The sequence below is a fragment of the Ambystoma mexicanum genome, chromosome 2p, assembly GCF_040938575.1.
Source record: "Ambystoma mexicanum isolate Mex_15411 chromosome 2p, UKY_AmexF1_1, whole genome shotgun sequence".
NCBI classification, from domain to species: domain Eukaryota; kingdom Metazoa; phylum Chordata; class Amphibia; order Caudata; family Ambystomatidae; genus Ambystoma; species Ambystoma mexicanum.
In genome coordinates, this window is record NC_090923.1 from 1,080,115,987 (window position 1) to 1,080,133,716 (window position 17,730).

The 17,730-nt window shown below is 47.5% G+C and overlaps 1 protein-coding gene across 7 annotated transcripts in view; it reads left to right on the forward strand.

Moving 5' to 3' along the window:
- The window catches only part of RASGRP2 (RAS guanyl releasing protein 2), a 336,802-nt gene that overhangs the window by 92,252 nt on the left and 226,820 nt on the right, over positions 1-17,730 (forward strand). For all 7 annotated transcript variants that reach the window (XM_069645042.1, XM_069645041.1, XM_069645039.1 and 4 more), the window contains exons 7-8: positions 8,342-8,515; positions 15,792-15,908. In XM_069645042.1, the coding sequence (XP_069501143.1) occupies positions 8,342-8,515; positions 15,792-15,908 (291 nt within the window). The remainder of the gene's footprint in view (positions 1-8,341; positions 8,516-15,791; positions 15,909-17,730) is intronic.

A 17,730-nucleotide genomic window follows, 5' to 3' on the forward strand; every position in this document is an offset into this window, starting at 1 on the left:
TCCGGCTTGCTCCTCGGTCCTTTTCTTTAATCCACCATCTTTGTTCATGCACATGCGAGCATTCCCTTGCAAGCGGACCACTTTCTTCTTATAGCAGCCTGCCGGCCTAGATGGGCCCTGGAGCCATGTGGGTTTGAGGGATTCCTCAGCGCACGTTGCCGCCACAATCACGATCATGGGCGGCTGCCCGCCTCATCTCCTCTTGCCTGTCTCACGCAGGCAGCTTCTCCTCGTTGGCTGCTATTCAAGGAGTTGGGCACCGGCAGCTAGCTACTCCTTGTTGCTTAGCCCTCAATGAAGCCCTTCTGCCCCGGTGGCGGTCCGCAAGTAAGTCTGTGCAGACTCAATGTTCCCCCTACAGTAATGCTATAATTCAGAAAGGTTTCTTAATACGATCAGCAAGGCAGGAGTGTACAAAGTACAACCACAGCAGGGGAGTTAAGTGGAGCAAGAGTATGCTCCCCCTGTCATTACCTTCGCTCTCTAATCAGGTATTACCCAGGGGAGGTGGCTTCCTCCCCTTCCTGTTCCCAAGTCCCTCTTGGCTACCATTTCCCTTTCTTCCTGCGTCACCATAGCGGTGATCACCATAGCGGTGGCCCCTGCTTATTACTCCTTCCCCTTATGACAAAGAATCAGGGAGGGCGGGGGCTTGGCCCCTCCACCATGTTAAGCTCAGGCGCCCTGGGCCCCTTCTTTCAGGGGGCCCTGTCATAGACACCATGAATTGAAGGCATTGGAACACACTGGAAGATTCCCAAACAGTTTCCTTTTTTAACCGTCCGTTGGTATAAGGATATCTCAACAATACTTGCAACATGTGCATATGTGCTCCTATGTAAAACATTGTGACTGTGGCATAAGGTGGCTTGAGTAAATCTGAGATGTTTCTGCCCTCTTTCACGTTGATACAGTGCAAATGTTTTTGAGTTGAGGCCTTTGTGTTTGGGCCTCATGAGGTACAGGTGGCCTGGCCGTTCACTAGCATCCCAGGCTCGTGTCATGAAGCTTGGGAGGGCTTTAGAGCGTGCTCGAGATGTTGAACGATGACACGCCCTGCAAATGCAAAAAAAAGAATCCTTGCTTCCTGTTTGTTTCAGCAGTTTCACTCCTAGGTTCCTAATCGACATTGCCCGTGTGGGCAGGAAACGAAGACCAACAAAAGGCAGAGATTAGGTTCAGTCGCAGTAGACAAGCAACAGAGAGCATATGCTTGGCCAAGTGGAGAGAGGTTTGAAATAGTGCCTGACAGCACAGAAAAAAACAATGTTCGACTGAAGAGCATCAACGTTAGACATCAGTCTGAGCATTCCATGATTACTTACCGGTATTCTTCATTACTCCTTGTCCTATTCTTCGTCGTCCCAGTCCTTCTCTTCGTCGTCCCAGTCCTTCATCACGAAGACATTTTGCCTTCCTAACAGCAATTCCAACATCAGCTCTATCAAATCTTTAGGCTCCAACCCCTCTTCGTAACCTATAAAGAAAGGGCACTTACCCATAACCCACCTGGCTGCCAAAGAAGTTGAAGCAACCCCAGCCAGGGGTATGAGGGGAGTGATGGTTTAAGTATTGGGACAAAGATGAGTAGGAGGAGTAGTAATGAAGTTTACTAGTAAGTAATCAGGGTATTATCTCCACACCCCTCTTCCTCGCCCCAGTCCTAACTCATAAAGTATACTAAGTAAGTTGATTCAAGCTTTAAAAACACACAGAAAACTGGGATACTGCACACCAGGCAAACCTTTAATTAGTTAATACATTTTATTTATATATGGCGCCGAAAGCCTGTAGGTATCGGGGCGCCAAGTAACATCAACACAAAAAAGACGGGACATAAGTCAGGGAAGTTAGGTCAGGTCAAGGATAGCATTACTTAGCATTTAATGAACTCATTTTGAAACCGCCCTCAGAATGGAGTGGGCAATTCCTTGATCCTCATGCCCAGTGAAATACAGCCAATAGTAATGTACACAAATTTGAGTGAAAGCCCATGTAGCTGGCCAACTGTTCTCCAGAAAAGATTGAGCCTCTGCTCAGGAGACTGCCACGCCCCGAGTAAAGTGATTCAGAATACTAGGAGAGCACTGTGCCTGGCCCAGACTGTATGCTGTGAGAAACCAGAAGGTGTCATACCCTCTAGTTTCTGGGGATCTGTCATCTAGGAGGCCAGGACACAGCCACTGCTTTTGGATCCAGTTCCTGGGGGTGGACCAGTGCGGGAGGATCACCTAGATGAGGGGTCTTCTGGGACTGGGTGTGGGACACCAGATGGTGAGACGCGGTATCCCCTTCCCTGTAACACCTTTTCCCCATCCTACCAGGTAGGATACTTAGGAACTCATTCTCCACCCGCCCCCTTCCCGACACAAGCACTTTCTCACAGACAGCTCACTGTGAGAGAAAACAGACTAACACCTGTGCTATATACTTGACATGTCCCAACACGATGGTCAGGCAGAGTCAGGCAATTACTGATCATTACACACACCTGACTCCATCACACTTCCCTACATGGATAAAAGGTGGAGCACAAAAGCGCACTTTGAGCAAGGCAAAGCACATGAAGAAGCAGCACTTCCAAGATGGCAGTTTAATATGAGGAGAAAGACGGCAAGAACAGAGAGTGTTGCAAGGAAGGAAGTGCCCTTGACCGTTTCAGAGAAAAAGCGCTACTTTCATGAACCCCCGAGGATTAGAAAAATAAGACTTTGAAATAAAGCTGATGAAACGTGCATTGTGGGCCGGCGGGACCCGAGGCTCTACTGTGTTGATAGCCAAGGTGGGGAGGAGCGCTTGCTGCTGTGATACTGTCCTTGGCTCCTACAACAAAGCAGCACCAGTAAAGTCAGCACAGCCGGTGAGATGGGGAGACTGATAGCAGACCGGTCTGTGTTAGAACCAAGGTTGCAAGCGGCAAAATTGTAAGCAGAAATCTGAAGAGAACAGTGTGTGAAGCGTATGTGATGAGCGATGCAAATATAATTGAACATCAAAGGAGTGATTGAATTTTTGAAGCCAAGATAGATACCGTATACAGAGTGGTCCGGCACCACGTGAGTGCTCATTCAAAGGTCTCTGTTAGGTATCCAACTGAGAGGTGGCAAATCTAAATTGTGAATTGTAAAATGTAAGTGGTCCTGCAACGGGTCAATCTAAACCCTGTGCAGATTCAAAAGTCTTTGATAGCTAATAGGAGCTGCAATTGGTCTGAGCCTGGCTGAGGGAGACTTATTGTGTAAGAGGAAGGATCTAAGCCCGGCTGAGGGGGATCAGGGTGAACCGTGAGTCACCCGGGAAAAGAATATTATCTGAACATTGTAGAAGGGGATCTGAGCCCAGAAAAGGAGGGTTCCATAGTAACGATTGTGTTTATAAAAAGGGATCTGCGCCCGGCTGAGGGGGATCCAGGATGAAGAGTGAATCACCTGACTTGAGCACTTGTAATAGGAAAGAAACTTTATGTTTGTTTTGGTTCATCAGGGCCTCTAAGACTTGGGCACAGAAGGCCCTGATGTTGGTAAATGGAACTGTATCTGTGTGCCAAAGAAGCCTGAGAGTGTGCTATGCTCGAGTGAACCGCCTTGTCCCATGCTGAAAACGTGGGGAAGGGAGGGTTCCATGTAATAATGTCACCACTAAAATCTCGGCATGCAAAAATATCGCCAAAAAATGGCTGTTTTTTGTGGCGACATTATTGCATGGAACATGCGGGGGACACCCCTGCAACCCCCAAACTTTTTTTGTTCTTTTTTTTTTTTTGCCCCTGTCCCCATATATATGGTCACCCATATAATATCGCTGCGACCTTTTCCTGGCGATATTATTTACGGCGACCATACATATGGTTATACTATTACCTGATACCGAAGGGAGGCCAATGGCCTGAATATCCTGACATATCATTTTTGTGAACACTTCTTTTTTTTTCATGAACACTACCCCCACAATATTTGTATCTAGAGGTAAGGATTGGCAATATTTTATTTTTTTAGTATAGGCCCTTTTATTTTGACGGGAATACACTAGGACTGCATTATTATTATTTGATGGTAGATAGACCTTCATCACACCCTTTTTGAAGTTCAATAAACACCCTTGAACTGTGGTCACTTGTGTCTGTCTTACTAGTGATACCATGCCTTCCTTACAATGCCAACATGATTGCCTCTCTCAGCAGGCAGCTGATGGTCAACTGAGAGGTCTTCAGCCCCTCCCAGAGGCTGCAAAGGTGACAAAAAGGCTCTCAAAGGTACCAAAGGACACTGTCCTCCCTGTCACTGTTCTCCCTAAATGGATGAGGAGTACCTGTCTCATATGTCAAGGAAAAGGCAGACGCTTCCTGATCCCGACACTGGGGGTGGTGTATTGTGGGAGGATCACATGGGGGTGGTGGGCACAGGCCAGGAAGACTGGGAAGCCCCGCTGTTTAACTTTTCCTGTAATCTCACACTTTTGATGGCTGTTCTAAATTTGTTGTTGCAGACTACAAGTCCCATAATTCCATAAGTACTGGGATGAGGAAGAGGGTTGAAGAGGCATGCTGTGGGTAGTAGTCAGGCAATTAAGCCTAATAGCCCACATCTGAAGGAACCTGAGAGGCATTAAAGGCCTCCTCATGTGCAGTCAATTGGAAGGAACTGGAACTGTGACTGGAGTGCGTGCAGTAGTAGCAGAGGCAGAAGAATGCATACACAGTGTTGGCAATCCAGGCAGAAGTGGGAGAACCAAAGGGACGCTGAAACACTGATGCATCAGATTTCACCTGCTTTTTCTGTGAGGGTCCTGTTCCCCCAAACTCTGAGTTGCAAAGGCCGCACAGCGGAAGACATGCAGGAAGGATGCCTTTCCCCATGTGAGCCTAATTGCAGAGATTGCTGTGCCAGAAGTGTGTCGGAGACTGAAGCGAGGAGCTGTTGCAAAGCCATGGGTCTCAGGAGCGAGAGGGGCTCCTTAATCGAATGGCTGGACCAGATACCCCTTCAACGAGGAAGGTTGTGGGTCCCAAATGAAGCCAGAAGCAGCAGAAGTTGTGCAACATGTGAAACAGGGATCACTGAAGCCGGTGAGTCAAACCTGGCGTTCTGATACCTTGAGCGAGCATTGCCAGCAACAGTATCCAGCTTAATATTCACTCGCATATAAGCAGAAGCGAGTTGAACTTGCTAGTTGAATTTTTAACAATGTGGCAATGGAAAAGTAGCACTCGAGTGTCATAGGGTAATTTCTTTTTCACGCGCGTGAAGAGCAAATGCTATTGTTAAACCTTACGAAGAAGTGGCACGTAGGCTTATTTTCACTTTTCGAGGAAGAGTGAACTTTGCATCTTCATTCACGCTAACAACAATTGCTCATAAAAGAAGTCAAGTGTTTAAAGGTTGTATCTGCAGTTGGAGAGAGAGAGAGCAAGTGTTGCCCAAGCCAAGAGTATTCCCCGAGTAAGACTGACAGCAGCCTTTCTTAAAGCCAGAAAACAATCTAACCAATACTGTGAGCCCAATAGAAGTTTAACCTTGCTTAGGATACAAGTGTATTTACAGCATTACCTGAAGCCAAGTGAGTAGCACCAAGGCTTCTGGGTAATTATTTTGGCTAACATTTGGCAGATAGATGGAGGCAAAGCTGGGGAAGGGAAACTTGCTGCCCACAAATATTATTTGAAGTTGACACAAAGATTGTAAGTGACAGAGAAAAGTGGGTCACAAAGCCAAACTTAGGTTGTTGTTGTGGCAGAGAGAGAAGAGAAGCAAAGAGGCTGCTCCTTTTGAAGAGAGAAATTCAGAGGAAGAATGCCTTGACTATGTGAAAGTGTTGAAGTGCCTTAAAGTAAATCTTGTTAGAACCAAAACCTGTTTTGAGTCACAAAGTACTGAAGTTGTGGTGGTATCACAAAGTACTGAGGTTATGGTGATATATTTGATTGTCAGTAGATGCAAGACTTCAGTTGCAGACATGAAGTAGAATACTATGAGGAAGAGGAGAATGTCCTCATGGTAAACTGCAGTAGAATTAAAGTTGTTGAAGTAGAAGCAGCAGCACTATGCAGTCATCCATGTTAAAAATATATATTGTGAATCTTAACCTTGTGGATAGAGACATAATAACTGCTAACCAAGATTTGTGTTTCGCTAGCATTTCTAGAGATGGTATTTCTTTTGAACTGTGGCAGGTCTTCTTGGATGTCTGGAAGTGGTGGCAACGCATTGTGTCTGGGCATAACATTGATGCCATCTTGAGGAACTGGAAAGTCCTTATTTCACTAAGAAGAAAAGCTTTGCTATTGTTGGAACTTTGGTTAACACAACTTTACATTGACATTGAAACATCAAGAACTAAGCTGAGACTTTACTTCCTATATGGATTTCCTTGTTTGTTTTTGTTGAACTTCAGAGCTGAATTACCTTGAATCCTGGGGAAGGGAGTTCACCCAGGTTACTAAGAGGTTATCAAGAAACTATGAACATTACTGTTGATGTTAATTGAATTGCCATATATTTTCTCTGTATATTTGATGTTTAAGTGTGAAGGCCAGCTATCCTGTGTTACAGTGTTTCACCTTAGTGTTGTTAGGCATGGAAATCCTCATCAGAGTAGGGATAGTGAGGCATTTAATATTATTTACAATTTAATTAAACGGCATGTTTTGAACAATCATCAAAAGTTGCCCGCCTTGCATTGCTGAGCCCTCATACCACCAGGCTCTCCATGACCAAAGAGTGTCACAATACTCGCCCCAATGAAAACATTGCTGAAAACCACTAATCATATATGTTCATTTAGATGGCCTCTGTTCTCGGATGTCAGGCTTCAGATTGGGCAGTGGGCTACATCTCATTTCCATGAATCCATTCCTTTCACAGCGTGTAAGTCAATCGTTTCATGCCTGAAATTCTCACCTACATTGAGTCTCCTGGAGAGCTTTCAGACTCTGAATATGGGTGCATATTAGTGAGGGATGGAGGAAGATCCAGTGGTGCCCTGGTTCAGGAGCAGTTTTTGGAAACTGTTGGGTGCCATCCTGGCTAGCCCCTTCCCACTTAAAGCACTGGCTTTAATACATGCTATGTTGTAAGTCCCTTCCCCCTGTACCTGGTCCATTGCTTTCTCACAATAGGTTCGCGCTAAATAAATACCCAGAAAAACATAGTTAGGAAATAACATTGGCTGGATGAGAGAATACTAGAGGTTTTGTGCTGGTCAGAAGAGTATTGTAAAAGGAGTGTTAGGCTTGGTTGGAGCGTGCTACAAAAGGTAGTGGGGAACAGCTCTCGTTTGAAAATCCTGCAATGGCAGCTAGAAGATTGCAGGTGCACCCATGTGGCCCTCCAGCTCTGCCTTTTGTGCCAACTACAAGCATGGGGAGAACTCCTTATGCCATTCCGATCCATACAGGAAAAAAGTCTTTGAACACTCTTGACATCCTTCCTTGGGTTTACTTGTCCTACCCATGCCATGCCTCTCTGAATATTGCTATTTTTCATTTTTGAGGAGAAAGCACACCAGTGTTACCCTGGGGGGCGGGTGCTGGTCAGCAGGGTGCATGTGACCCAGACCCCTGTGAGCATTATCTAATGGGAAGACTGCCTGGGGCATTTTAGAAGCCCTGACTAAGATTTTACAGATGAAATCCCCCAGGAGGAGGTATCTCCTAGTTTCCTCTGGGGCTTCGTTGAAACGAAGATTGTTTCAATGAGAGCAGTCCTGCAAACTGGGTATCTTCAGGACCAATCACAGCCCTTAACGAAAGAGACAAATTAACAAGGGGGTCCTGGGAGTCCCTCTGCCAGACATCAGTCCTGGTCATGACAGACTTTACGAAAGAGAGACATGGTGATTTGGGACTGGCTGATTACTTCGCTTGAGATTTGGTCGTAGGAGAATTGGTCACAAAATGTTTAATGCATTTTGCCCCATATATATGTGTGTGGCGGGTGGGTTTAGGGATGTATTTATTGTAGAGGGGTTATTGGAGGGTTTGTGTGGGGTCTCCCACTGCATATATATGGCAAAGTTAGCCTATAAAAAAAAGAAATTCGACCAATTCTCCAACGACCAAATAGATTCGACCAAATCAACCTAAACGGCTGATTTGAGAAGTATGTCTACTTTTGGAAGATCACATGCTTTGAGGAGGTTGGTGATGCAATGCTATGAGGAAGTGATTCCAGTCTCAATGAGGAGGTGGTCATGTTTGTATAGGAAATGAGGTTGCGTTTTATGGTGGATGTGGTGCCATGCTCAACGAGGACATGAGGTCATGCTCCACATGCAAATATCGTAATTGGTTACATTGAAATGTTGCTTTTTCCTCCTTCTCCACCTCCCTCTTCTTCCCCTCCAGTTCCAGGACTATCACAGTTTTGTGATGCATGGCTGCACAGTGGACAACCCCATCCTCGAGAGGTTCATCACCCTCTTCAACAGTGTCTCCCAGTGGATCCAACTCATGATCCTCAGCAAGCCCACCCCCCAGCAGCGGGCACAGGTCCTCACGCAGTTTGTGAAAGTGGCACAGGTAAAGAGGCTTTGAGCCACAGTCATTGCAAACATGTGGGATTGGGGCCCCTTGAGATGCCAGACCAGAGTTCCTTATAAAGGCAGAGTTTCCATCTTTGGCTATTCATGGGATGCTTGCATTTCAGGCGGCGGGCGATCTGCCTGGGCATTGTGGGTAATGGTCTCAGATGCCCAGCAAGTTATGACTCACAATACATGGCATTGGCAAAGTCCAAATGCAACTCTGAAGCATGCCCCTCACAGCTGTCAGCAGAGCAGGAGTGCATGGGCCACACATCGGGGCCCTGCGTAACACACCCACCTTCAAAGAAGCTGTGAAAACCAAGCTGTGTAAGGAAGCCTTTGACTAGAATTTGTCTAGAAACCCCTCTTTGAAATGGGTCCAGGTCACGCGACCTGCGACAGACTGTCACCAAATCCTAACAGATAAATCACATGAGAATCAACCGATTAAAGGCCCCTTTGTCTGGATGAAATAGACATTTCATTGGGATTACAGCCAACCGTATGTGTGTGCTACCAAGTGGCCGCCTGTGACATGCTGGCACACTATCAAGCATACAAAATAATGGCATCGACAAAATCCTGGTGCAGCTTTGATGGTTGACCTCCACAGCTGACCCCATATTCGTCATTACAACCTCCTTAATCTACTTTCAGTAGCCCCTTCCCATCTCCTGCACAGTACTTCCTCGAAGATGACTGATTTTGTGGCCAAAAGGCTACCTCTATTCATCTATATTTGTTTTCCTTTGTCCCTGTTCTTCTATGGCATTCTGCTTCTATGTGTCTGGCCCCGGCTTGCGCTCTCTCTCTCTCTCTCTCTCTCTCTCTCTCTCTCTCTCTCTTACACTCTTTCTCTCTCTCTCTCCCCCCCTCTCCCTCCTACTCCCTCCTTTCCTCTGTCCCTTCCTCTCTTTCTCTTTCTTTCCATCTCTTCCTCTCTATCATTAGTGAGGTACGATGACTTTCGCTCTGTCAATCATTTGTGCGTTGCATTAACATTCTCTCTGCCCTCTGTCGTTATTGACAACCCGCGTGTCTCACCCATTAGTGTGTTGCATTGACTCCCCTTCTCTGCCTCTTGATCCTTATTGTTTTACATTGACTTTCCATGTTTGTGTCACTGTCATTAGTGAGCTGGTGGCAGTGGCTTCCCCTCAGTCCCTCTATCATTAGTGAGTTAGAGTGAGCTAGTTGTATTGTCTTGTCTTTTCCATGTCTCTGGTATTCGTGACTTGCTTTGGGTGTCCTGCTCTGATTCTCTTTCTTAAGTATCTTTCCTTTGCTTTCCTTTTCACGCTGTCTCTCTATTGTCAATTTCTTGTACTGCATTTGCATCTCTGTGTCTATTGTACAGGTCTTGCCTTGGTTTTCCTCTTCTCTCATCTTGGAAACTTCAGCTTCCCAATGGAGTGTGGGTTGCATATTCCTTCATATCCGCCAAACGGGAGAGGACAGGATTGTTGTTGGTTTGGTTGATGTTTTGAGACCTTTCGTTTATGAGAAGTATCCTTTCCTCAGTTCTTCTGTTTGGACTTGCATTCATTAATTATCTGCTGCTCTGGTTGGTTTTGTTTGTAGCTGACATATGCGCTAGTATTTAATACGTTTACAGTGTATGGACTTCCGTGGCCGATGTTGGGCCCGGTCTCTGGTGTTCGAACCCAGCCCTATTGGTTGCTAGTACCGTTGGCACCAACAGTGAGAATTTACTTTTGAAAATGGAAATGGTATCCATCCATCGCCCAGGCTCTCTGATATCTCCAGTGCTGTCTTAACATATTTCAGGAGAGACACATGATCTCTATATTGATGCTTCTGATGTTCAAACATCTCAGCAGTGATCTCAGTGCTCGCTCATAGGCCTACATAGACCTTACAATCTATTTACTGTCTACAGACAAAGATCACTCTCGATTCCATTTAAGAGAGCCTTCACTGAATGCTGATATCTCCACCATTGACTTTGCGCAGGACACATATAGGACTGCATGATGCCCTGTTGGAGACCCAGGACATCCGAAGGGGCCCCATTTACTTTACTTGGGAAACACTCAACCTGTTCAGCAATCATGGGTCCTTATGATTTGCAGAGAGGTTTGCGATGTTTAGCTTCCCGCCTCTCCTATGAGGTTCCAGACTGAGATCCCACCGCTCCATTAGGAAGTTCAGAAGGTCAAAACCCTCATCAGGATGAATTTCATTGGAGTGGACCAGCAAAGTGTTTACTCAAGTTCTTTCAATTTTAAAAGGATCAGGCGAGGAGGTGTGGAGGAGAGGTCAACATAGCACAGTTATGTAGTTGCAGAGAATGAATCCGGACGGCATTAGTCGGGTATTGGTAGACAAACTCCCACCAATAAAGGGTAAAAAGGGGCATTTCGGCTACTGCAAAGCTAGCCAGGTCCCTAGACCCTAAAAAGGTCAGAAAAACGGGCATGCAAAACAGGCATCCCTCAAAAGTGGGTCGAAAATGGATTTGCCCCAGAGCCAGTGTCCTCGTGAGCTGCAAGAGCCACAGCAGCACAGATCACCAAATAGATGGGGAAGAGGGAGTTTGGGGTATTGTTGCGACGTGACATGATGGCCAGATGGGGTGTGTGCACCAGGTCATGGTCCTGTGGTAGCTGAGACCGGAGGAGGCAAGGCCCTGGGGTGCCGTGGGAAGCCTGACCTGCGGTTTGCGATGAAATGATCCGTAGAGAGATGACTCGAGGTGAGGTGACACCCAACTGACTAGTGTTGTAGGATAACTCCATCATTTGAATCAGTGTCTATCATTAGACAAAATCATGGTGGGAAGCCTGAGTCAAAATGGTTGCTGTTTTATAGGAAGCCCAACAGTTTCCTGTGGCACTTTCCTGAGCTCGTTGCTTGACCACCTCTTTCATGTGTCCTTGGTTTATGGGCTCAGAAATGTGGGCTTTGCATCTCTGACTGTGTGATCATCCCAGATGTTGGGGTGCATGCCTTGACAGGGAGGGTGGCGCATGAGGGGACAGTGCGTGTGCCTTTGGAGAGAGGGGAAGAGTCGTGGTTTATTTTCTTCTAAGCTGAAAAGCCTAGGCATTTTCGAATTTAATTGATTATTGATGGGTCATCCCACGATCAGATTGGCTGTGCCGCCTCTCAAAAGCACGCAGGGAAATGGGCAATGTGATAAAAGTGCCCCTGGATGGCATTGATGGCTTGTGGGCGTATAGGTGGTGCGATGTGAGCAGAGGCATGATGACGAAGGGCTCTTTTGGACCTTCCCCTGAATGGTACTCGTCCGCGGGTCTGCAGGTGTGCTACCAAAGTGGGATGGTCTCTGATTGGTTCAGATGAATCCCTTCAGGTGCGTTCACTTCCTATTTCAATTGCGGGCCCACAGCTATAAAGGTTGGCACTGCCATCTTGGAGACATTCCTTGAGTTGTTTGTGTAGTGGAAGCTGGGGCTCTCTGTATCTATTCATTTCAAGTTGGATGGGGAAACTATGAGGTTTGTGGGATTCCCTGAGGGTATACAACTTTGTGTGGGTATCTGCTGTTTTTTGGAAGCTCTTGGGCGAGTCTCATGAGTCTTCTGCATTATCTTCTGTGGCCTGCCCTAGAACCTTCTAGGAGATATTCGCTACGCCGCCAAACTTCTCCAACGTGCTCACGGCGAGATTTCTCTGCTTGAGCCAATGCATCACAATAGGGGCCTTTACCATGTCCCTATGGTGTCCCCACGGTGCTCTGCAATGTACTGTCGGGCAGGGTCGAGGCTACGCCGAGGGGTTTGCACTCTGCCATGGTGAGGCTAGGAAAGGCAGGGTTACTGTGAATGTCCTGGGCCCCCTCTGACATCGTGCGGAGTGTCTCAACTGCCCTGGGGATTCTGTGCAGCTCCATGATTTTGGGGAGTGGGTATCTGATTAATTTTACATGTGATTTTCCAAGAGGTTGGGAGAAGTGTCAAGGCCCTCCCTACAGGTCGGCCATGAAGGAACGCGACTGTCCCCTGCCCTGTAACAGAGTCACAGAGGGTGTCCCGGGGATCCTCCTAATACCACCTCCTGCCCCCAACATTTATTAGTTCAGGTGGCACCCCAGGTCATCACCATGGTAGTCCCCAGAAGTAGACATGTTTTTTATTTTGGAAAAGCATCATTGAATTACTGCAGCTTATAGAGGGGGCCTAGAAAGTCAAATCAACATACGCACAGACATACTCCTTCTTGTGAAGATGGTGCCCTTCTTCATCATGCCTCTGCTCACATTGCACCACCTATAAGCCCACGAGCCATCAATGCCATCCAGGGGCACTTTTATCACATTGCCCATTTCCCTAACATCACTGGTGCCCTGGACTGTACACATGTTCCAATGGTGCCATCCCGTGCAGGGAGGTGGCCTACTGGAATTGCAGCAATAATAACAATAAAAACATTTAGGAATGCATCATGATGCGTCAGATGTGCAAATGATTTTACTGACACGCGTTACCCTTGCCATATACATGGATCAGAACGCGCCCAAACGCACTGCCGCTGACTCATCCCAATTATAATATACATGAAATATGTCAGCGGAAAAGTTAAGTTAAAGAGAAATCTGGCAAACGGACAAGGAGAGGGGCAGCCAAATTCGGAATCACAGATCAGACAATACCAAAGACAATACAAATAGAAAACATGAAAATGTTATTTATATTTCATTATTTGTTTAAAAAATACATGTTGAATCATGTTTCAAGCTCGTTATCCACATAACATTTAATTGGAAGCTAGAATACATAATCACGCAAGAATGCTTATCTAAAAACACGACTGATAATTCAGTGAGTACTGGCTTAATGTAACCAAGCACTCCGAACATCAGACCGGTTGAAGGGAATCATCCGGCTGGTGGTCAGGGGCTACGGCCACATTAGAAAATGTAAACAAAACCACAAATACATAAACAAGGCAATAATGGTTACTTCTGAATTTGAAACTGTAAAGGGGTGCCGTACGTCTGAATCACGAGGCACTGCTCCACCTTCAGAAAGAGGCCAGCCAACATCTGGAAGCCATGTAATGCTGCCTTTGTGGATTACCCCCTCGTTTGGCTTTTTAGTGTAATGGCCTTGGCCAGGGCCTCACTGGAGGTGCGTAAGTGGCCACTGTGCTGACCCATATTCTTCCCCAGGCCATTAATGACCTTCTCTATGTCCTCCAGGACAGTCAAGTGCCTTGTGGCCAACTCCCTTTGCCTGTCCTGCATCTCTTCCATCTCCCTGAGTCCCACGAGGACTGCCTGGTGACGTGCGTCGTTGACATCACCCTGGCCTACAGCCAGGCTCCTCCTGGTGGCCCTAAGGGCTGGCAAGAGATCGGCAACGGTCCAGAAATGCCCACTGTATGATAGCCATTCTTGATATCTGCATCATCAGGATGGTGGGGACAATGAACCAGCTGGTATTCTGCAGAGCCAGGTGACGTTTTACAGCCTGGACTCACTTAGTCGCAGCAGAGGGCGTGGTGATGGTGGTGTTGGTAGAGATGCTCGGGCAGTGCTGCCTGGTGGTGGTCTGGTGGCTACAGGTGTTTGGGTGGTAGCTGTTCCCTCCTGACCACTGGAGGCCTCCTTGGTTTGGGAACTAGAAGTGACATGTGGTCAGCAGCATTTCACAAAATGGCTGAACAGGCGCAAAGAGTAAACTGATCTTCATGACGGACAGTAGTCACTATGTCTGTGCACGACTGTGCACGACTATACTGTGTTCATGACATCTGCCTGCTATCATACTGTGCAACACATCCTCATGATAGGAGCGGATATTTCAGATGCATGGTGTATGGGCTGTTACAGGCAGTGCATCCTGCAGATACTTTCAGAGCTTTGACATACCTGGCAGTGACCTTGCCTATTTTAGTAGTTTCTGCAGAGAAATATAATGCATAAAGGTTCAGCACTTAGGTGATGCATCACCCTCTTACACCAGCCCTCCACTGGGCACCCTTTGCATTGGTGCAAGCATGATTTCATTCTTTAAGTGCCCACCAGCAACACTCTGTGAGCCAGCTCCCACCTCCATATCACCCGCACGCGTCGATCCGGTGATGTCCACCAAAGTTCCCATGAGTAAGGAACCGGGCCCCCCTCTTGTCACCATACATTATTGCCTGGGATCAGACAGGATGTTGCAGACCCTGCACCTGAGGTCATCCCACCTCTTTTTACAGTCCTTGCTGCTCTTGCAATGAGCAGAGACTGCAATGGGCTTTCACCCTAGAGCTGAGCATGCTTTCTGGAGGCAGTTTTGACTATGAGTTGGCCCAACAGCCTGGGGTCTTCCTCTGCCAAACCACTGAGACACTGTTCTGTGAATTTCGCCTCCCACCGCAGCCTTTGCCCGTCCCCTGGTGCAGAGCTTCATCCTTGATTGATAGCACCACTGCTTGTAGTGTTTTGCTGTGCAGGTGCTGTATCTGGATTTCTGCACGCAATGATGTATTTCCGGTATCACCACGCTCAGTATTCTGACTTTATCGCATCCGGTAATTACCGTTACTGGGCGGATCATAGCAAGGGCTGCATTGTTCGCGGTACCTCGCATCTCTGAATGCGGTAGTGGTAATTTCTGCATGCAATGGGTGTTTTACAGCAAAATTAATATTGGGGCCCTATGGTATTTTTCTGTAGGCTTGAGTGCCTACTTAAGTTCTATTTTTCTTTTTCAACAGAAAATGATTTCCCTGTGGTAACCTCTTCATGGCTTTTCCTTATACCTCGCCCCCTCCCTCCCTCTCCCTTCTTTATTGACTCTGTCTGTCATGGAAGACTTACTTTTCTGTCCCTGTGTCTCCAGTTCCATTATAAAGGATGCCCTGTGTAAAATGTAGGGAGGGCACAATGGGATTCAAACCACTTGGAGTGGGGGCAGCCAACCAGTCACCCCCCAGAAGCTTTGACCCACACCCAACCGCCCCAGCCGTTATAAAGGTGAGGGAACATGGGAGGTGTAGGCCAAAAAGTTCTGCGGGGTGCCAGGCTGGTGCTTCCCCAGACTTAGAGCCGTATAAAGACCTTTGGCTGTTCTGGGGGCCGGGCTGGGAAATTGGGGGGTTGGGAGACCCCGCACACCGCCCTGGAATGGATCATTTCATAGGCCCTTTAGAACTCTTCCTCTGTCTCCTCTTCTCTCAGATACACACTATCTCCCTGTGCATGCCTACCCTTCCCTCCCGCTGCCTGTCTCCCCTTGGTGCCCCTGCTATATTTTCCTTGCTTTCTTGCTGTAATACCTGTCTCCCATCACCAGAGACTCCTGCAGCTGCAGAACTTCAACACTCTCATGGCTGTAGTGGGCGGTCTGAGCCACAGCTCCATCTCCCGCCTGAAGGACACGCAGGCGCTCGTTAGCGCCGACACTACCAAGGTAAGACTGTCATAACCTCTGCCGTCCCTATCACAACCTATTTCCTTTTTGCAGCCGTAGGCCTCAAATGTAACACTTGCCCGACCACTCCTTGACCCACCCGCTGATTGCCTCGGTGACCCCTATTTTCCTGTCAGCGGTCAGAGATGGCAAATCTAGAACTTTCTCAATTTCTACATGGCTGAAATTCTCACGTCACACGTCACTTCCTGTAAACACCCAGAGATCATGAATGGAGTGTCGCTTGACCACATCCTTTTCTACCAGGCTTGACTTCCGGGTCTCTGGGTGTTTTCTCCACCCCACGGACTTCGTGCCAGCAACTCAATGCAATCAAGGTAAGACACGCAGTAAGCAACTTCTCCTTGACTCCACACTTAATGTCAGCACCTGAAGAAAACAAATGCAACCATTGCTAGACATTTCTTTCACATGCCCGCTTCCTTTTCTATGACCGGTCACTTCCTGTTAGCACCTATAGCACAAGTGTTGCATGGACACCCGCCCCATTCTGACCCAGCACACCTCACTTCCTGTCAGTGCCTGGACATTACACATGTAAAACGTAGTCATTTCCTTTTCCAGGCCTGTCCCTTTTCTACAATACCTCACTTCCTGCCAGCACCAGTAGTGTACCATTCTTCCTCATCACACTCCGCTTCCTTTAAAAAAAAGTGTGCACAAATATTAGACTCACGAGCCCTCTCCATGCCCTCACTTTCCTTTGCTTCCTTCAGCACTTGTGGAACATGAAGGTCAGAGCAGGATAGCAGAGAAGAGTCCTTGAATCTATTTCATCAACAACCCTGAATGTGTACATCTAAGCCTCATACAGCTACCCCCCCTCCCCCGACCCCCAACTAACCGCCCAGGCCCTCTCACTCCGAACTCCCTGCCAACCCCTGTAGACTAGAGAGGTAGAACTCACCCGTTCCTTTGCTGCCAGGACCAACCTGCGCTGCCCTGTCTCGATCACACCACACATTATCCGAATAGCCACAGCATTCCAGATGGAGGGGCGTGCCAAACTGCAGCAGCAGCGCTCGGCAAAAGAACGAAGATGTCCAGATGTGGATAGGGTGGTCTGGATGTGGTCAAGACCGCTCTTGTACCTTCATGTAGATATGGCCTTTTTCCAAATTCCAACCAATGCGAGTGTGCCACCACATTGGTCGATCATACGAGAGCGACTACGACTAGGAGTTCAAGAGTCGCCATGAAGGAAAGTGCCTATCCAGGTTTTTTCCCCAGTGTGAGATCGTAAGCAGAGGCAGGCGCTGGGCAGCTGCATTGAGTAATAAATAGAACAGGTTGTAGAGAAAGGAGAGGGAAGAGCAGTGAAATCTTTGCGTATTTCCCATGCCCTAGATTCGGAGAACTTAAGTGAATCAGGCTTCTCTGTCATAACTCGTTTACTGCCAGTTGCACAGCGCCAGAAACGATGGAGCAAGTCAGACAGGCTCCATCAGAGCTGCGCCGCCCTTCACGCTGGTGTTTCTAGAAGGGGTTGGGACATGAGCCAGACCTGAGTTGACATTATCCTGGAAATATTGATATGAGCCCAAAGCTGGAGTTTCTTTTGCAGCTGCCCAGCTGGTGAACTGGCTGCTCAATCTGTTGAGCTCCATAGCAGGAGAACAGGTATCTCCCACTTTCCTGGCACAGGTAGAGTGGGCTGTGCCAAAGGGCCCTCCTTTTCTCTCTACGCCACACATACAATCGGCCAGTCCTTCTTTTGAAAGGAGGCAATGCACCAAGATGTGGTTTAGTCTGCATGCTGATGATCGCCCGCTTCGGACACCTGGGGTCTCCCTACAGCTTT